Raw genomic sequence first — 22908 nt, 5'->3', positions numbered from 1 at the left:
CTCTATAGGATTAAATAAATAAGCTTTGAATTATATTATAAGTATAAGATCTAGAGCCTAGAAAACAGAATTAGACTATCTCTATTCCAATAATTTAAAGCTAATAAAAGAAAAGGATCTCAAAGAAGCCTCGGATCTAAATAATCGCAAGCTATATACGGGCCCATATACTAGCTTAAGCTCGTAATACGTAACCTTTTATATAACCGTCAGGTGACTATAGATACCAGATACTCAGATGCCATACTAGGTATCTGAGTGTCCCGACTTCGACTTTATATACCTAGCTAGTTCTAGTCTAACTCCTACTAGTATTATATATTATAATAACTGTAATATTAATATTATTTTATTCGGCTATATTTCTTGTACCTTAAGAGTATAAATCAAGAATAGATTCTATTACCTCTTAAAGTTTGTTGCAATTATATTAAGGCATATAAGCTACTAGAATATTACCGGTAGAAGCAAGATATAGAGTCTATTTAATCGCCACGTATCTATTAAATACACAGATATTACAAATAAGTATAGCTGAAATTTATAAATGGCTTGCTTAAAAGTATCCAGAATACCAATATACAAAGTATAAGATTCGGAAAGTTCTAAAGCACGATTTCGAGAGAAAGTGCCCTCGGTTTGTAATTACTAACCCAGGTCGCATTGTGGGAATTCCACTTCGTTAGATGATTCGGCCTGGAACCGAGCCTCAACTTTGCAGGAGCTTCGGTGGGCCACCTCCTCCCTGGCGTCCAATTCCTCAATTCTATGGTGGTCTTTCCGTCATAATCTCAGACGACAGGTGAGCCTACCAAAGTCCATTTCTGTCTTTGGACCTGAGCAGTCGCTACTCTAACCTGACCCAAGGGTGAGTGTTCCTGGGTCTTGCCTGAACATCCTGAGCATTACAGATGGGGATCCGTTTTGACACCCAAATAACTCTTTCCTCTGATTTCGAATGAAATGCTTTAAAGCGAGTCCCAGGTTCTGGATGGCACTGGACTCCCACCCATCGAGAAATATGGACACTATATTCTTGTTGCCACCCAATTCGTACACAGGGTCTTTATCTTTATTGGCATCTAGGTGCTCATGAAAACATCGGGATATAAGGAAATCTTCAAGTTTTATTCGTGGATTCAGAATCAAGTATGACTAGTCCTAAAACATAAGCAATCGTAAGTGAGGAAGTATTAGTGCAACAGCCAAATAACTGTTGCGATGTAGACATCAAACCAGCCTAAATACCTTCAAACCTACCCCTCTTTCCTTCAAGGCCTCCGTTTTCATCCTTGGGTCCTCACGCCACTTGTTTTGTGACATTTCTTCAACCTGGTCTTGTTCATCAACCCTGACATACCAATGCCAAGCATAATCTTTGTCGTGACTCTTCCTTATCCAACCCTCTGGGAGCTTTCCTAGCCTCGGGTCTTCGATCTGAATATGTCCCGTCCTTTTATTCAGGTATACATCCCACCATTCGCCTGTTCCCCTGTTGTATTTATAGCCCCGGCACCAGCCATCTTCGAAAGGGCCAAGTATTGCCTCACTACTAACCATACCTAGAATATAGCATTCACCCACGATTGCAAACGATTGCTTTGCACCTGGGTCGCTGATCTTAGGCCGGAGTATCAAAGGTGAAGTACATCCTAAAAGAACGCACACTTTATCACCTTCTTGTACAGTGCTAGGAGCTAGACCAATATAACCGTTCTTCGTCTTGAACAAGCATCGGTTCTTGGCGTAGGATCTCACCAGTCTCAAAAACCTGGGCTCCAAATCAGGCATTCCATGACCCTCGCCGGCTAAAAGAGCTTTCATGACATGTCTGCACTCCTCAAAATGCAACTGTTCCTCTCTCCTAGGCAGAGCCATGTCCGAATATTCTCCAGCACAAACTGTCCGTACGTAAGCAGAGAGCACATCGCCTCCTCCAACATATCTGTCGTTTTCAGTATTCTCAGGCACTAGCTTTCGTAGCATCCTTCTTGTAGCATTCTCATCCCCAGCGCCTTCGATTCTCAAGTCAGCTGTATCCTGCACATCAGCGCAAGTAACACCGACAGCCTCTAGAACTCCATCTTCCACCAGCCTTGCGTCCGCATATCCTTCCCCACAAGCGTTCAGATGTAGAAACCATTTACACATATTCTTCCTCTCCCAATCTCGCACCCAGCTCGGTAATTCGCTTTCTGTATCATTCGACAACTCACATGCAGTCAACAATCTCAACATCCCACTCTGTAACAAATTCTGCATTACTACATCCTGATATACCTCTCTTTTAGACTTGTTATAGTCTGGCGTAATCTTCACCTCTTTATTTGAAATACTCAATATAGCATAAATTCGATCCCGCGGATCAGAACACTTGCTATACTCAGTCCGATGCAAAGTCCCACGAAGAGATGAATACGTAGATATCAAATATCCAAGACAACGAATGAGCTCAAGGCGGATGCCCAGCGGGCTGTCTGGAGGAAAAGCGCCTGTTAAGCGCAGGTAACTAGTGGCAGCGTAGAAGTCATCCCAAGGGATATTTTCAGATCCACAGAATATCCATGTGTGATGCTTAGGTGCGAGACCGATTTCTTGCACGACCCACAGCCGCTCAAACCAGGATCGTTGTAGAAGTGCAGAAATCGCAGTCAAGGATTGATGGGAGAGTAAGAAGTGAACATTGCTAGTTGTCCATCCTACATCTTCCGGGGAAGCTGCAGTGATGGTCTGAAGGATACTGTCGAAGTGTATCTTCGAGTTAATTGTTCGCAGTTGTTCGAGTGCAATATTGCTGTCTTCGGATTTTGGCCCGAGCCAGACAATGACTTGCGCAGCAAGGGAGTAGATGTCTGCCATGCGGGCTACTTGAGCGCTACGCTCAGCCATGTCCTCCTGATTGATGCAGATAGCGTCGATCCATAATGTGCGTTCCTGGTCGGGGTAGCGCAGGTAAGGCAAGAGTGTGGCAAGACTCTGGGTGACTGCCAGGGTGTCTTTATTTATGAAGATTTGTTTACGGTCATAGGTTGAGCCCCATGCGTAAGACAATGCTTCATATTTTGGAATGGAGGATGACTTGAGCGGGACGGTTTTCAAGGTGACATGGATTGGGGACTCGCGCTGTCCAGGATGCAGCTTGAGTAGTCGGATTTCGTCGTTAGTGCTACGAACGGGGTCGTACTGGTATGCCGCCATCTGGATCTCGGATGGATCTTCTGGATTTACGTCCTCTAGAGGTAGGGCAAAACGGGCAGATCATTTGTGGTTATGAAGTCGATAATAAATCGTGGCCCCGCCGAGCAAGGTGGGGGCCTAGAATCTCAGCCCTGGCTCAGATGAGGACAGGGCCTGAAGACTCTTAGGCACGTTATCCTTGGTTCTTAGATAATGCGAATTGCTTTTGATTTTCGTCCCTCGCGTGACGTTTGTGATAACTTTGCGTCTATGAAGCACCGTGATGTCAATAAAGGTTCCCAAATGGGATAAACTTAGGATTCTCACGAGAAACTAGCTAATTAGGGGGTCTCTAGGCTACATGCAACCTGCTCTGGCTCACTCTCGTTGGCTGTCCTCCATCGCACGAAGCAGTTTCACCAAAGGTCAACTTTTGGCGTCGATGAATAAACAAGAGTTTGCTGCAGCTATTGCTTACGAGGCGTGACGGCTGGGATGGGCGATGTAAGGCGCAGTTTGAACACTCGAAAATCAAAGGTGTGAGGTACTTATGCCCTTATAATAGGCAATTCTGCGTACGATGAGTGGAATGATGTAGTGGAATGGTGCGCGGGGAAGGATTAAAATATATCGCTGCCGGTGGCGTTGATGCCTGGGAGAATGACGTGGCGAAACAACCGCCTATCAGCTGGTGGTTACTGTTTTAGCGGAAGTGGGAATGCCACATAGCTAAGGCTATCTCTCTTACAAGTTAGAATGGGCTCGGGTGTTTTATATCGTCGTGATTGAGATTTCAGGCGTAGAATGGCAGTAAGACGATCCTTTGAAGTTCGATTTTTATAAACTAAGATGCACACACAGCTGTAGCGCCAAGGGCCTTACGAAGTTACTTCGGGATTCAAAATCCGGCCCCTTCTATATATAGCCTAAAGGGGTTCGTATTTGGCTCCCCACCGCTTTTAAGGGGACCGATTCAGGTCTTACGTACTTTTAGGGGATCCTGCTTGAGTTCCCTGGGAGCCGACTTCGTCCCCCTGAACATAGTCGTGTAGAGTTGACAAATTTGGTATGGCAGAACCGAACGGTAAGCAGGTTATGATTGGTTACGAGAAGCGAGAGTAGAAACGTGACTGAGTAACCTGAGCAGAGGGTGAGGCGAGGGTGAGTAGCGCCTGAGCAGAGCGACGATGCTAACGAGCCTGCAGACAAAAGTCCGTGTTTTTAGGGCATTTCGCTAAGAAACGAGCCCCATAACTATTTTGGACGCTTTCATTTTATATTCAGAATTGGGTTTAAAGGCCTTCTAAACTCAATCTATCCTTTTTTATTATGTGCGCTTAAATTATACGAGGTTTTAGTCTGTAGTTGTGAAGAAACTGCGAAGTGAAGTGGGCGACTTTGGGTTTGTAATGCCTGAAAACATCGCTAAAAACACGGACTTTTGTCAGCAGGCTCGTAACTAAACGACATCCCTGCGAAGCGAAAATCCTGTAGTACAACAGGAACTTCGACAAAATTACGAATATCTCAATGCAATAAAATAGTAAAAGATTTCGCACTTACTAGACCTCGTTTAAACACACGTTCATTTTAATATAGGTATTTAATTTCGCGAGAGCTCATGTAAACGTTTATTAATTATATTTTAATTATTACTTGTTTTATAACTCAGTTCTTTACCCTAATAATTTGTCTCTATCTAATTAATATCTTTGAAGCTTTAACCTATAATACTATTATATAATAGTAAGTAACTAAAATTATAATAGTGGATTTTCTTTACTTAAAGGGAAGTAAATTCCGTATAAAAGAATTAGTCAGTCTATATACTTCAAGAATAATACTTTAGCTATACTTACTGGTTTTTGAAAAAATTAAGGCCTTAGGCCAAATATAACAGGTATAGTATTAGATGAATGTGGCTTCTAAATAGTGTAGTGGGGATTTTACCCCTATTGGTCACGTGGCGCGGTCAGGTGACCTCCGGACGTCCGTACGTCCGGTTTCATATATATTCCCCGCTCTCCTTCTTAGTTCTTAGAACAAACCAACAAACCAACCTTCACTCTCTAATTTCACGTCTCACTCGTACGCTGTGATCCCACGCTGTGGAAGCCCATTCTACTATCTATATTACTCCGTGTTTTATATCCCTATTATAATAGTATAGCTTATCCTTAAGCGAATTCTTTAGTCTATTATCTTTTGAAACAGAACTAGCTAAATTAATTCAATTAATTAATATACTAATTATATAAATTAAGATCTTAATTTATATAATGAGTTTGAGAGTACTAGATTATATATATATATAAGAGTAAGAATAGTAAAATAAATAAGTAGAACCCGTAATAGAATTCTAATATTACTTTATTTTATTTTAATATTAAATATTATAATAGGTTAAAACCCGATTTATATATTTGGCTAGAAGCCTATACTAGATTATATAATAAAAGCCCTGGCCTTTATTATATAATATGCCTTTTTAAGTTAATAAAGCAATTATATATTACTTAAAAAGCTCGAATATCTTAAAGAATATAGTTCTACTTTTTTCGAGGGGTTTTTTTTTAAAGAATTCTATTTAGTTAATTAAACTACTAGTTTTCTTTATATAAAGGCCTGGCTCGTAATATTAGAATTCTCTCTCTTCTATCTTTACTAATTAGAGATTATATATATATAAAGCTAAAAGTAAGAAATACCTGAACTTATATATAGAAACCAAAGCTTAAAATAAATAAAGCTAGAAATAAACTTTATTAGAAATTACTTATAAAGCTAATCCCTTAATAAGACTTTAAAGTATATAAAAGCTAGTAATAGAAAGTATTCGAAACTATATATAGAAGCTAGAGTATTAATTTAACTAGTTAATACTAGTAATTATTTGGGTTTTCCTAAGCCCGGCTTAAGAAAAGAAAACTACCGGATTTCTCTATTATATAAAGATTTAGAAACAAGACTTCTAGTAATTAATTAAATAAATAAATAGCTATATAAAACCAAAATAGTAAATAAAATTCCCTAATAGCTATAGAAAGCCTTTATAATATAGTTCTAATAGCTATTAGAGCTAGTAATATAGTAAGCGAACTTAATAGTAAACCTGGCTATATAAATTAAATTAATTAATAAATATATAATAATTTCAAATCCCTTATAAATATAAATATTTTCTTTATTTTATATATTTCTTTAATTTCCTTTTATAAGGTAATTAAAAGCCTGCTTCTCGAATTCTAATAAGTTTAATAGAAATAACTTGGCCCTATATTTCTAGTTTAAAGAACTTTTATAAGTAAAGCTAAAAATTAATAAAGAGGTAATTATTACGAGTATAGTATTTAGGGCTTAAAAAGCAAGATAAAAGGTCTTTTATAAAGACGATTTAAAGCTAAAAAAAAAAGAAAACTAGAATATAAGAGGCTGCGAGAAAGTATATATATCCTATAATATACTAGTTTTAAAGAAACTTAGCCTTCTAAATATCTCTAGTATATTTCAAGTATACTTCCCTAATAAGGCGGCCGCATTATATATATCTAGCTAGTCAGGTATCTCAGATACCGGGTATCTGGAAATCATAATAGTAATTAGTAAAAAGAAAAAAAGGATTTAGTACGAGTTCGAATATTTATTTAGAGAAGTAATAAGCTAAAATATACCCAAAAAAAAAAGAGAAGTTTATAATTAAAAAACTATTTAAATAAATAAATCTGGCCTTTTATAACCTGTAAAAATAATAAAAGGTCTTAGAGAAATTAAATCGAATTTAGTAAAAATCGATCTCTTTAGGTAAATTCTTAAATAATTTTAATTACTTAATTCTAGAAATAGAGAAATAGAAATAGTAAAATAAAATTAAAAAAAGATATCTTAAAACTATTATTATAACTAAGTTTATAAAAGAAATAATAAAAATAAAACAAAAAGAATTATATAAGAAATATTATTTCTAGTTATAAATAATTAATAACTAGCTAGCCAAAATTAAGAATATAAAAGCCTATTATCCGAACTAGTTAAATAAGAGGCTCAAAAGCTCTTTTTTATTTAAAACCGCTTTATTCATTTAACTAATAAAGTAAAAGCCTATTATAAGTAATATAAGATAATAATTAAAAGATATTTTTAATTAGGCTTTTCGAAACGAAATTAATTAATGGAAAAAGAAAAGACTTTACTTTTAATATAATTAAGATAACTATTTTATATATAACTATTAAATAAAGCTATATTCGAGCTACTTTCTCCGAGCTAGTAAATAAAAGAAGAAAAAAAGAAATAGCTAAAAATAAAAGCAAAAAGTATAAAGATATTAAAAATAGTCCCGAAAAAGGCAAAAATAATTCGAGAAAAGAATATTAATATTTCGGACCAAAATAAAAATAAAAATAAAAATAAAAAGAACTTGAGTTTATTTAATTTAGGAAAAGATTAGCTTCTAATAAAAGTTACTATTAGAAATATATCGAAATAAAATTAAATTAGTAAGCTTAGAAGTAATTTCAGAAAAATATAATTAGGTCTCTTATTCTTATATTAATAATAGTTAATAAAAAGCATTTTATATAAACTCTTATTAATACTAGATATATATTATATAAAATAATTAATTCTCGCTTTACTAATTAATATAACCTCTAATATATATTAATTATCCCTAAATAAATAGAGGCTTTTAATAGAATAATATTAGATATAATTAAAAAAGTAGTAGTATTTAGTACAAATATTAATAATTACTATAAATCTTATATTTTTCTTTATATAGTTTCTAAGATTTCTGGCTTAGATATAATTTTAGATATATAATGGCTTTATTTATAGAATATATAAATTCATAATATAAGATTAAAGCTATTTATTTTATTATTAGAAACTTTAGTATAAAATAAAATTAATAAGTTATTAACTCTTAGTCTATAAATAATAGACTATATATAAATCTTAATAGCTTAATTTTTTTATTTAATAAAAAGAGATAAAAAAGAAATATAGAAGTTTTTTTTAGCTAGCTTAATAAATATTTAAAAAGCCCTAACTCGGAAAGATAGAACTAACTCTTATATAAAGCTTCCGGAATAGTATAAGAGCTTCTAAAAGGCATTTTATTTAGTTAAGGTAAAAAGGTTATTATTTATTTAGAATTAAGAAATTAATTATTAGATTTAATTAAAAGAAATTAATAAAAAGAAACCTATTATATTATAGGATCTATTATATAATATATTTCGAGACGAGTTCCTAATACTATAGAAAACACTTATAGAACTATTAAATAAAGAATTTATTTGAGTAAGTTATTTTTTTATTATTTTTATTATTTTTTTTATATAAAAATCTAATAGGGAATTATAATTCTATATAGATTACCGGGGCCTAAATAAGCTTATAAAAAAGAACTAGTATCTATTTCTATTAATTTATAAAACCTTTTAAGATATCGGGAAAAAGAAATAATTTATAAAGCTTAATATTATTAAAGGAAATAAATAAAAAATAATCTTTTATATAAGATATAGTCTATACTTTATAAATAGTTAGTAATTCTTTTTAGTCTAGTAAATACCTCGAATATATTCTAGAAATATATTAATTAGACTTTTAGGAATTTCCTAAACAAGTTCTATTTTACTTATATAAATAATATTCTAGTTTATTTATTAGAATTAAGGAAAGAATATTATAAGTATATATAGAAGGTTTTTTAATAATTTCAAGAAATAAACCTATAGCTAGATATTAATAAGTATAAATTTGAGATTAAGTTAATAAAATAATTAGGGTTTATTATAAAGGCCAAAAAGAGTATTTATATAAACTTAATAAAGATTAAAGCTATTCTAAGCTAAAAAGCCCTAAAGTTAGTAAAAGATATATAAAGTTTTCTAGAATTTATTAATTTTTACTAATATTTTATTTAGAAATTCTTAGAAATTATTTAATTATTATCTAATCTTATATATAAGAACCGAGTATTTTTATAAATAAATAAAATAGAAATTGCTTTTTATAAGCTTAAGAAAATATTTATTTCGGCCCTAATACTAGTAAAGTTTAATTATAATTAGAAAATAATTCTCGAAATAGATTTTTCTAAATAAAGTATAAATAATATTCTTATATAAGTTAATAAAAAGAATATTCTATTATTTTATATATTTTTCTCTAAAAAGAATAATTTTATAAAATATAATTATAAAATCTATAATAAGAAAATATTCATAATTATTTATTATCTAAAGTATTTTATAATAATATAAAAACTTGCTAAATAGTAAATAAAGTAATTTCTAATTCTCTTATAATATAATTTCAAGATCTTATATATTTTAGAAAAGAATAATAAATAAATAAATATATTTTTAAAGTAAAAATAGAATCTTTTTAATAGAAAAAGAAATAATTATTAATAGTCTGGAATATTATAAATATTAAAACCAGAGACTCTTAGTAATCTTTCTAAAAATTCGATTCTTATAATACTAATATAAGTAAAAAGATAAGTTAAGAAGAAATTTATCTAGTTTCTTAAACTTGATTTAAAAAATTAAAACTAAGAAAAAAGTATCTAGCTAGGAAACTAATAGAATATAAAAGTTTAACTTATAAATATAGATTAGTAAAAAAGCGGGAGAAATAGAATAGGACCTCTTTTAAAATAAAAAGATTTTTCTAAGCTAGATTTAAAAAGCTAAAAATAGAATAAGAATTATATTAATAATAAATAAATAAAATAGTAAACAAGAATTAATATTAAAAATATATTAAAAAAGCTCTAATATAATACTTAAGAGAAAAACAAGCTATATTAGGCTATAATTAAAGTAATATAAAAAGAGAAATAAATATTTTTACCTAATTTAAAGATTAAGATATTAATAGAGAAATATTTATTATTTTAATTAAAATAACTTCTTTTTCGGAAATAATAATAGATTCCTGATTTAGAAGAGCTTTATATAAAGTTAATTTAATAAACCTATAACTCGATCTAGTATAGCTATTTTAAATAAAATATTATAAATACTTTTCTTATATAATAGTTTTTCTAGCTAAATATATTAAGGTAAATATATTAATTTATATAGAACTATAGTATTTATAAGAGAAATAAAATATAAAGAAACTACTATTAGGGATTTCTAAAGCCGCTCTTTATCCCGAATTAAATCTAGTAAAAGATCTTAATTAATTTTATAATAGAACTCTTATTAAATAAAGAATATACTAATATAATAATTATTATAAACTATTTAAAAAAAGAAGTAATACTCGAGGCTATAATAGATATTATAATAGAAATAGTAATAAAGTAGTTTATAAGAACCTATTATTACTAGTATAGGCTTTCGAAAATAATAATTTCTAATTAAAAAAGGTAATTTATAGAAATACTATAAACTAAAATATATAAGCTATTAAATATTACTCATTAATTATTTATAATATATTATCCTAAAATAAACAAGTCTATAAAAAAAAATTAGATAATTAAGATCTTTTTCTATATTTTTATAGACTATAATTAAATAAACTAAATATAATATATATATTAATAGTAAATATTTAGCTGGATTTAGTAATCTAATTAGGCTAGTATTTATATAGAATTGTATTCCCTAATTAGAACTAATACTTTTATATATCTAGTAGAATATTAGGTAATTCTTTTATTATATATTAAGCTAATAATTAATAACCGGAATATTTTATTTATAGAAATTAGTCTATTTTTTCTATTATATAATTATTATATTAAGCTAATATAGCTTTAGAATAAAATTAGTAAAAAAAGTAAAAGACTATTATTTATTCAAATAGTAAATGATATTATATATAGGTTCTATAATATATAAAAATATATATAAGCTATAATAGTAATAGCTTAATAATTCTAAATAAAAGTAGTAAACCGGAAGAAAAACCAGGCCCCGGAATTTAAGATTAGAAATAAAGTCTAGCTTAATTTCTAGAATATTTAAATAAATAAGCTAACTAAAAAGCTTAATATAAAATATATTAAATATATAATAATTAAAGTAATAGAAAGCTATAGTTTTTAGCTTGATATTCTTTTAGAAATCTATAATATATTCTTTAATAAGCTTTTCTGGCTAGTTATAATAGACCTGCTATTAAATTAGTTCTAAAATAACTTATAGCTATAATTATAGCTTATAGGAAATAAATACAAGTATGAAATTAAACGAATTCTTAATAAGAAATATATAAAATATAATTAAGGGCTTTTAAAAAGCTATTTATAAAATAAAAGAGCTATATATATTTTATATAGGAATTATATTTTATATTTGAAAAAATAACTATATTAGAAACTTGAAAAGAAATTATTTAATAAAAAGAAGTTTTATTTATATATTTATAGGACCGGTATTTATAAATAAAAAGAAAAGTAATATAATAGATTAAAACCCGATTTATATATTTAGCTAGAAGCCTATATTAGATTATATAATAAAGGCCAGAGCCTTTATTATATAATATGCTTTTTTAGATTAATAAAATAATTATATATTATTTAGAGAGCTCAAATACCTTAAAGAATATAGTTTTATTTTTCTCGTTTTTTTTCTCTTCTTTTTTCCTTAAAGAATTCTATTTAGTTAATTAAACTACTAGTTTTTTTTATATAAAAGCCTGGCCTATAATAAATATTATTTTATTATATTATATTATTACTATAGAATTATTCTATTATCTAATTAAATAAATTATTCTCTATTTATTAAGCTACTAATCTCTAATTCCTATTTAAAATATCTCGAATATAATAATAGAACTAATTCGAATTCTTCTAATTAGAAATAGTAGTTATAAATATATATTGGCTTAGAAACTATTCTAGTTACTTCTAATAGAATTAATTATTTTATAATTAAAATAGGACAATTATTTAGGTCTTATTACTTTTATATAATAATATAATATTAATTTAGTAATTCCTGGCCTAGAAATTCTTTTAATAAATAATATTATTAAAAACTTCTTTTATATTATAAATATATATTATTTTGGCTCTTTAAACTCGTAATATATATAAAAGGAAATAAAACTCTTTTAAAAGACTTTATAAAGAGATATAATATTCTTATAACCGCTTATAAAAACTTCTCGAATTATAAAAACATATAAAAATATTTAAAGAATATTAATTATAATATAATAATTAAAGTAAGGGAGTTAATTATTAATAAAGAAATTATTATTCTTATAATAAAAAAAGAAGTTTAATTTACTTTAAAGGAAATTATATTAAATAAAGAATTTTATTTCATTAATAATAAAATAATAATTAAAGAGTTTATAAAAAGTAATAAATTTAATATTTTTAATTTTAATACTAAATATATAATTCAATTATTTTCTTTAATTTAAAATTATAAAAGAATTTTTAATAATAATTAAAAATTATTATAAAAAAATTATTAAAGAAATATAAAATAAAGCTTTTTATATATTAAAACCTTATTTATAAGCTTTATAATTATAAAAAAAATAAATTAAAAGTTTTAAAATATTAGTAATAAATATTCTAGTTAGAATATAAACTTCTAGAATATATAATCTAGATATAGTAATTAAAGTAGAATAAATATAATTATATTAATTATAAATTAAGGAAATTATAATATTCTAATAAGCTTATATATATACGATTTACTTAATTAAGTTAGTATAGTTCCTTATATATTTATATTGCTGTTTTCTAGTCTTATATTCTTATATTTCTATATTAAACTCTAATATAAAATATAATATTTAATTTAAAGATTTAAAAACTTAAATATTCTTTTCTTTAATAAAATCAAATTTAATTAAAGTTATAATTACTTATATAAATTATTATCTTTTAATACTTTTAGTAAATATAAAATTAAAAACAAATATAATTATTAATTTATTAGTAATATATAATATAATATATAATATAATATTTAGGGCTTAGAAAGCAAAATAAAAGATCTCTTATAAAAACGATTTAAAGCTAAAGAAAGAAAGACTAGAATATAAAAGACTATAATAGAATATATATATTCTATAATATACTAGTTCTAAAGAGGCTTAGTCTTTTAAATATCTTTAGTATATTTCAAGTATATTTCTCTAATAAAGCGGCCGTATTATATATATCTAAAAGATATCTAGTATCTAATAAATTATAATATTATTTCCTTCTTTAAAATAAGCTCGTTTCCGAGCTTTATAAAAGCTATTAATTAATTCAATTTCGTATTATTTTCCTTTTTAAAGTAAACTAATATTTCGGATATAGATATTATATATAAAAGGCAAGTATTTTTAATATATAACTTAGAAGAATTTATTCTTATTTCTATATAATTCTAGATAAATATTGTTTTTTATATAATCTAGCTAATATTATAGGTTTTATAAAAGTTTCGATATATTATTATTATTATTATAGAAGCTCTATAAAACCAGGAAACTATTACTTAATACTAAAGCTAGATACTATACTAAATTCTTATTTTAACTAATTTACTAGATTTTATACTTTAGCTTATTTCTTACTAGCTTAACTATAATAACCTATTTAATACTATATTTTTATTTGCTATTTTCTAGTATTAATAGAAGCAGTTCTGGATTTATTTAATTTAGTAAAGAATTCTAAGAATTTATTTATAGCTTCTTTATATAGAAAACTAGATATATTTTTATAATTTCCGGTAGCTTTAGAAGAAATAAATAGCTATATTATTCTATAATCTCAAATAAGCTCTTTATTTAGTTTTCTAACTTCCGGTTTAGATAATTAAACTTCTAATACTTTATAATAACTTATATTTTATTCCCGATTTTGAAATTAATTAGATAGTAATATTTATTAGCTTATATTATATATTATTCCTATATTTATTCTATATAACCTTAAGTAAGTTATTATAATTTATATAATTAATTTACTAATATTTTAGCTTTATTTCTATTTAGTTTCTCTTTAAATAAGCTAGTTTTAATAAAAGAGTTCTAGTCCAAAAAAATATAAGATTTATAGCCCTTTTTAGTTATAAATAGAAATTAGCTAATAGTTTTATACTAAAGAGAGGCTTATTAATAATTAATTATAATAACTTATTTATTCTAGTTATTCTAATAATATATAAATATAATTTCTAATTAAAGTACTAATTAATAATCTCTATTTATCTATTTATTTAAAGGTAATTAGCTATTAAAAGCTTAAGCTTAATATTAATTCTCGTATAGAATTCGCTTTAAAAATCGGATATAAATTAGGGTTTCTAATTTAATATAACTATTTCTAAAATATCTATTTAATATATTATATAAAATAGAAATACAAATACTAGCTATTTGGCTATAATTATATCTTATACGAGATTTATAATTAAATACTTAAATAAGTAATCTATAAATATAATAATTATATTATAGCTCGATTTATTTTCTAAATAGTTCTTAAAATCTATAATAATATATTACTAGAAGTAATTAAAAACTAGAAGAAAAAAATTAAATTAGGCTTCTTATTTCTTAATATATATAATCTCTTATAAATATAGTAATTACTATAATATTAATTAATATCCTTACTTATAAATAGCTAGTAATATTACTTTTTAAATAATTAATAGAGCTTTATATATCTAAAATATCTAGAAAGGAATTTATTATATATTTTATAAATTAAAATAGTTTATAAAAATAATCCGGGAATTATTTTATTCTTTATAATATAAAGTTTTCTATAGTATAAAAAGAGGCTATTTTATAAAGCCCAAATATTACTTTTAGCTTAGGCTATTATATATAGCTTTTCTAAATCCGGTAATATATAATTATCCTATAGAATCTTATTTATAAGTTATAAGCTACTATATTTAATAAGAGCTTCTAATAGTACTTTTATAGAAATAACTATAATAGAAGCTACTAGTAAAGCTTCTAGAAAATACCTTTTTCTAGGAGAATTATATCTTTAATAAAGATATATATTTCAGGAAAGTCTTTAGTATATACTTGGTTTTTAGAGCCGAATTCCGGATTTAGTAAACCGATTTTATAGAATATTATTATAAGCTATAAATTATAAATAATCTCTGGATTAATCTTATTTTTGGGAAAAAGTACTTAAATTTATAGCTTCTTTTTAATCTAGTATTAAATATCTATTTTATCTTATTTTTATAATAAAGTATTTATTTATTTATTCGATTTTCCAGAATAATATATAAGCTTAAAATAATAGTAAAATAAAAGTTTAGCCTATTTAGCTTATTAAAAAAAGAGCTTTTTAGTAGTTATAAAATATTCTAAAATATAATAATTAGAATAAACTTTAAAAGAAGTATTTTAAAAGCCTTCTAATTCGGTTTTTTATTTCTTTAATATTTATATTATAATAAGTATTTCCTTATTATATATATTATAATTAAGTTCTATTAAAAATATAGTTTTAAAAAATAAGCTATAGAATATTAAAGGCCTATTTCTGGGTTCTATTAAAAGAATAGACTAATAATTACTTTTTTAAATATATTTATTTCTATTATTATAAGTAGATCTAAATTATAGTATTATAGAACTAAAATAGAAATTATAGCTTTTTTTAAATAATTAAAAGCCTTTTAATATTATTTAGACTATTTAAAAGAAATATTCTTTTTTATAAATAAAATAAAAAATCTAGTAATTTATTTATACTTTTTAATAAAATATTTATAAAAGTTATAGAAATCGAAAAAGAACTATATATTTTTAATTATTTTTAGGAATTACTAGTTATATATTACTTTGATTTTATTAGAGTCTATTTTAATACTAGATATAGAAATAATAAAGCCTAAGTATTTTATATATATAATCTTAAATTCCGATTTCTTAATATTTATTTAAAAGCTAGTAAAATATAAGTAGTCTAGTACTTTTTATATATACTATTTGTATTTTATTAGATTCTTTAAATAAATAAAAATATTATTAAGATATATTATATAAAAGTTATTTAGATATTCGAAAAATATATTATTTATATAATATTAATATATAGCCAGGCTATTTATAAGGCTTTTCTAGAAAATATTATATTTTATATACTTTATAGTAAATACGAAATATAGTTAGTTTCTAAGAGTTCGAATCTATAGCTATATAATAAAAGGTTTAGTAAATATTTAATTTAATATAAATCTTGAAGTTAAATAATTAATTTAAAGTCTTATTAATAAATAAAAGGAAATATTAATTCTTTCAGGTAATATTATTTAAATAGTAAAAATTAATATAAAAATATAAACCTCTATTTGTTTTCTTTATAAAAAGAACTAGTAAAATAAAAAAAAGCTTAACTAGCTTTAATAAAGCTATTAGCTAGATTATTTTTAAAAAAAAATACTTGATTTCTAGAAGCTCTTAAATAGACTATTACTAGAGAGATTAGTATCTAATACTCTTAGTTTTCTTTAGGCCTTTAATCTAAATCTTATAATTATATAATCTATAGAAAGAAAGAATATTAGATTTCTTTTTAAAGGAAATAGAGATATATTTCTTAAATTTCGGAAGTAATATTTTCTAAAGCTACTAAAGCTTTATTTCTTCCGGTTATTAATTCTCTGAGCCAGAAATAGCTTCTTTTTTTCGAGCTTTAAGCTCTTTATTAATCTTATAAATAGAAATTCGACTAATAATATTTTTTTTTCTTAGCTATATAATTAAATACTATAGAAGTAAAAATAGCTAGATCTAATATTTGCTTTTTATTAAGAACTACTTTCTATTTCTTTGGCTTTTATTTAAGTATTATATTTTAATTAGGTTATAAAAGCTTCTTTTTTATAGTCTTATATAATTCTTTCTAATTATTCTAAAAAAAAAACTATTTGAGAATAAAAGATTTCCAGAAATAGCTTATAATAAAATCTTATTAATTAGTATCTTTTTAATACTTTTTATTAGATTACTTCTCTAGCTACTATTAAAAAGTACTAATAATATAATCGAATTATATAGATTTAGGCTTATTCTTTAGCTATATAAGCCTATATCTTCTATAATTAACCAGAATATTAATATATATAGCTTATTTTTTATTAAGGATAATATTATAATTTTTAAGATTTAGAATAATTATAAATATATTAATACTTTATTTATTAATTAGAAATGAAACTTCTATATATTTCTTAGTAAACTTAGCTAGCTTTTTATTAAAACCATATATAGTATAAAATAAAGAAAGAAGTTATAGTTTTATTTCTAAAAATTACTTTATAAACTAAATAAGCTTTATATTAATAAAAGTATAACTATTAGCTCTAGTATTAATAAAAGAAAAAGACTTGATTTCTAATTTATTTATACTAATAATATAAGGTATTATAAAAACGTCTTTTTTATTAGATAAATTATATTAATTTCTATTAAATCTATATTATAAGTTCCTAAAATAGAGACTTTCTTTAGAAGTATTTGTTTTCCGGTTATATATTAGAATTAGAGCCTGAATTCTTTAAATACTTTATTAGAATAGAAACTAGATATTTTAATAAAATAGAAACTAAATCTGGCTTAATTCTAGAAAGAGCTATCTTGGTTTCCTTACTATATTTAATCGAATAATACTTAATATAATAGCCGAACTTATTATAATTATAGTATTTAATAGTTAAAAAATCTTTAATCTTTATAAGACATTACTTATATATTTAATAAAAATAGTTAATATAAGCTCTTTAGGTTTCTTTTTTAAAGTGTATTTCTTAGAAATATAAAAGAATATAATACTAAAAGTAAATTTAACTAAAATAGCTTTTATTTTTTTTTATTTTTTAGTCTTTTTATATATAGCCTTAATTTACTAATTATTAGTAATATAGTACTAAGTAAAGCAAATAGTATTAATAGAAGAATTATTATAATATATATATTAATATCTAGAGCTTTAGTAAAAGCTTTTTATTTAGTTTATATTTAATATTTTAAAAACTAATATTGCCTTTTATAAATAATTATAAAAAAAGAATATAAAATTCCTGAAATATTTAACTTAAATATATTTAAATCTTACTAAAGTTATAGCAAGTATTCTATATTTTATTAGGATTAGTATATAGCTTTTTTAAGTAGAAATATAGCTCTAAGAGCTAATAGTACTAATTCGAACTATTTTTATTTATATAAGAGTTAATTAGGGCAAGAATATTACTTATAAGTCTATTAGAAATATAAATAATCTTAATATTCTCTAAAGAATATAAATTAGTATTTATTTATAGTTTATTCTTAATTTAAATTAGCTAGTTATTAAAAATAATATAATCTTTAATAAAGAGAATTAGATCTAGGAGCTTAGTAATTCTAGTACTTCTAAAGGAAATATAAGATATAGGAGATTCTGGACGAGAATAAGTAGGAAATAGTTCGAAATTCTTAAAAAGGAATTCGAAATAGCCGGATTTATAAAAATAATAAATAGAAATAGAATAGAAATAGCTGGAATTACTATAAACTAATCTATTATAGCTATATAATATTTAATATCCTTTTCGAGTTTAGTATTTTAGAACTTAGTATTTTCGAGAAAGCTTTTAATATTTTTATAATTTGTTTTATATAAAACAGTCTTCTTGAGATTCTTTTAATAGCTAGTAATAATCGAATTAATATCTGAAGGCAAATAATTAGCTTTCTTGGCTTATTTATATAGTTTTTTAGTAATAATAAGCTAATTAGTATAGAGGAGCTTTTTAATAAAAGAAGAAGCCTCTTTTTTTATAAATTTATTTAAAAAACTTTTAGAAATATTAATAGGGTATTTAGTTCGGGAAAGGCTACTAATAGAATAACTTGAACTAATAGAAGCCTTAAAAGAAATTAATATTATTCCGGATTATATAATTTTCCTTTATTATATATTTTCTAGTAGTTTTATTACTAGTATATATATAGGGCCCATAAGATTATAGAATAGGGCTTGAGGGTAGTAGTTAGATTACTAGCCTATAGATATTTATTATTTTAGGATTTGGTTAAAGAGTAGTCTTTATTTGAAGTTTTTTAATTTTCGGGTTTTCGGAAAGGGTTTCTAATATATTACTAATATATATTTATAAAGATATAAATATCTAATTTCTCTAAGAATTCTAAAGCTTTTTACTTTTATTATTTTAAAGTCTATTACTTGTATTTCTAAGGTTCTATTATTTTAGTAGTATCTATATTTCTAATAGTTCTAAATTAGTTTATTTAAAATCCTTTATAGAATTAAAAGATATAAGCTTTAAATACTATTATAAATATAGTATTTAGGACTTAAAAAGCAAGATAAAAGGTTTCTTATAAAGATAATTCAAAGCTAAAAAAGGAAAAACTAAAATACAAAAAGCTATAAGAAAACATATATATTTTATAATATACTAGTCCCAAAGGAGTTTAGTCTTCTAAAATATTTCTAGTATATTTCAAGTATATTTCTTTAGTAAAGCAGTCGCATTATATATATCTAGAAGATATCTAATATCTGGCCAGGTATTTTAGATATTAGATATCTGGGAATTATAATACTTGACTCCTGAACTAATAAAGCTATTTATATATTATATTATTAAAGATTTCAGTATATTTATAAATATAACCTCTAATAAAGAATCTATTTTTATAAGCAAGTTTTAGTTAAATCTATACTTTTATTTATAAACTAATAAATAAATAAAGAATCTAAATTAAACTCTAGAATAATACTTAAAATACTATACTAGTTATTAGTAAAATAATTAGATAATAAAGCTTACTTTTATAAAATTTATATATAATAATTCCATATATTTAATAATAGAAATATTTCTATTTTATATATTATATGAATTTTATTCTAGTATTAAATTATATATTAAGAATAATATTCTTAAAAAAAATATACTAGTAATATAAGAAAAAATATAAAGAATTCAAATAAAATAGAAAATACTAGAAAAGTAATAACAAGAAGTAATAATAAATATATAGAAAAAGTATTATAATAAAAAATATATTAATATAGAGTTTAAAATATATAATAAAGTTATATTTTATATAAAGAATATTTAATAGCTTTATTCTAGTATAAAGCTAATAAATAAATATCTTGGCTTTTTTAAAGTTCTAGAAATTATAAAAATATATAAATAAATATATTACTTGAAATTATTACTATTATATTAGATTTATAATATTTTCTATATTTCTTTCTTAGAACTATAATACTTATAGGCTAGTACTATAATAAAACCGGAACTAATTAAAATTGAAAATAAAGAAAAGTTTAAAATAAAATCTATTATAGCCTATAAAAAGAATAGGAAAAAAAATATCTTATTTATTAAAAGAACTATTTATTAGTAAATAATATATAAGAACTATTAAATAATCTAGAGAATATAATTCAAGAATTATAAGAATACTTAAAAAAAAGTAATATTATAATACTATTAGCTAAATAAAGACATAAAAAATAAATACTTTTATTAGGAAACTATTAAAAACTATATATTTATTCTTAGAAAAACTATATAAAAATTATTAAAAACTTTAAAAACTTTAATTTCTATATTCTATAAATATTCTATTCTTATAACTAGTCTTTACTATTTTTATTATTATTTTTATCGGGATTCTTTCAAGAAATAAATAATAAATTAGCCTAGAAAGCTATTAGCTATTAGTAAAAAACAAGAAGAAAATAAGTTTATTTAATACTAAAAAATATTAATTATATCTTTAAAAGTACTTTATATCTATACTAAGCTAGTAAAAATTACTTGATTTATATCTTGAATTATTAGAGAAATCCGTTAGCCTCAAATAATAGCTTTAATATAAGAAATATATAAAGTTTAATATAAAAAAAATAGTAATAGCTTTTTTTTATTCGAATAAAAACTAGAAAAAACACTTATATATATTTATAGCTTAAAGAAAGTAATTTAACTATATTATATATATTTAAGAAACCTTAAATAATATTAGAATAGGAAATAAGAGAAGGAAATTATAACTTATAAAATTATATTTCTTATTTTTAAAATAGTAATAATTATATACCGAGTAATTATTACTTTTAATATAAGTAAAATTAGAAAACTTAGTAATATTCTTGGAATATTAAAGATAATAAGAGCAAATTAAGGCTATAGAAGTATTAGCTAAATAATTAGTAATAAACTAATAAATACTAAGGGAAGAATTTATTTTAATAAATAAAAAAATAGAAGAGAATATTAAAAGGGCTTAAAGAAAGCTTAAAGAAGCCTAAAGAAAACTTAAAAAAGGCTTAGAAAAAAAAGACAAAGAATAAGAAAGAGCTAAATATAGTATTATAATTAAAGGGGAAAAAATTAGTTAATAGAAAAAAAGAGACCTTTTTATAATACTTTCTTTCCGAATAGTAATTATAAATTCGGAACTAGCTCTATACTAGAAATATCTAGAAAATTCCAAAAAAAAAATTTATAAATAAACTAGAAAATCAAATTAACTTTTCTAAGCTTTTAGGCCTATAGAATAATAATTTATTCGTAAATAAAAGCTAAATTAGAATTTATAAACTAATTAGAAAATTAGATAAACTTTATATTTAATAATATATATTATATCTATATTATTTTTATAAAGAGAAATTATTAGAGGTAATTTATAAGTTAACTAGATAGAATTAGTAAACTATATTTTGAAATTAATTATATAATATAATAATAGGATAATTATAGAAAGTTTTTAGAGAAAACTAATAGCTAGGAAAGTTTCTAGAAGTATATATAAAGCTATTTGTAATTTTCCCAGGCCTTTTAAGAATAAGGGCCTAGAAGGGAAATTAATATAATAGATATATATAATAGTATATAAATAGGTATTAGATATTATAGATCTAATTTCCTATTTTAGATAAAGCTTATAATTAGAATTATATGAATTATATAGGATTACATTTCCTAATTAAGTAAAGGGCTTTATATATTTGGCTAAATACTAGGGAATATATAGGGAAATGCTTCTAGCTTTAGAAAAGAGTATTAATTAGTCTTTTATTAGAATTAATTCTTGGAATTAGTTACACTTGCAAGCGTCACTCTGCAGCTTACTTACCTTAACTACTTGTATATTACCCTGCTATTACGTGCCTTATATTTCCTATATCTTAAGGATTTAAAGCTAAGAGGGAAAGGAGTGAGGTGTAGCAGTGGATAAGTAGGTATGGCTAAGACTACTGAAATACTAAGCTCTGGAAGCGAGCTTGATTTGAACTATAGCTTGGAACCTTAGCTAAAATTAACTTCTTTAGTTAAAACCACGTCTATATTAACTATATAATACTAGCCATTATAGATATATTATAATTTTTATTTTATTTTATTTATTTTACTTATTTATACTTTTATTACTTTTTTTATTACTTTTGCCTTTATTAAAGCTATTATTTGAAGCTATATTTAATATATTTTTAATAAAAAAAAGCTTAAATATTAATATTAATATAAGAGTTAGTATTATATATTAAAATTAAAGTTATTATTTAATAAAAAAAGTTAAAGCTAAGATTATAATAAATATAATTATATTTTTAATATTTATTTTTTAAATATAAAAATATATATTTAATATAATTATTTAAATTCAAATAAATTTATAATAAATTTATAATAAATAATCTTAAAAATAAAAATATTAGTATTTAAT

At 23.8% G+C, this 22908-nt stretch overlaps 2 protein-coding genes across 2 annotated transcripts; both read right to left on the bottom strand.

Annotated features, from left to right (window-relative positions):
* Positions 1-1230: 1230 nt before the first annotated feature.
* On the bottom strand, positions 1231-1545 carry K444DRAFT_512748 (uncharacterized protein; the record flags this gene model as incomplete). The annotated part of the gene is made up of 1 exon (XM_024873496.1): positions 1231-1545. A coding segment is annotated over one exon (315 nt), but the record flags the coding sequence as incomplete, so codon positions are not given.
* Positions 1531-3156, bottom strand: K444DRAFT_499738 (HET-domain-containing protein; the record flags this gene model as incomplete). The annotated part of the gene is made up of 1 exon (XM_024873331.1): positions 1531-3156. A coding segment is annotated over one exon (1626 nt), but the record flags the coding sequence as incomplete, so codon positions are not given.
* Between the last annotated feature and the right edge of the window lie 19752 nt (positions 3157-22908).

The sequence above is a fragment of the Hyaloscypha bicolor genome, assembly GCF_002865645.1.
Source record: "Hyaloscypha bicolor E unplaced genomic scaffold K444scaffold_73, whole genome shotgun sequence".
Taxonomy (NCBI): domain Eukaryota; kingdom Fungi; phylum Ascomycota; class Leotiomycetes; order Helotiales; family Hyaloscyphaceae; genus Hyaloscypha; species Hyaloscypha bicolor.
Note: the sequence above shows the minus strand (reverse complement) of the source record. Positions and strands in the feature narration are given on the sequence as shown.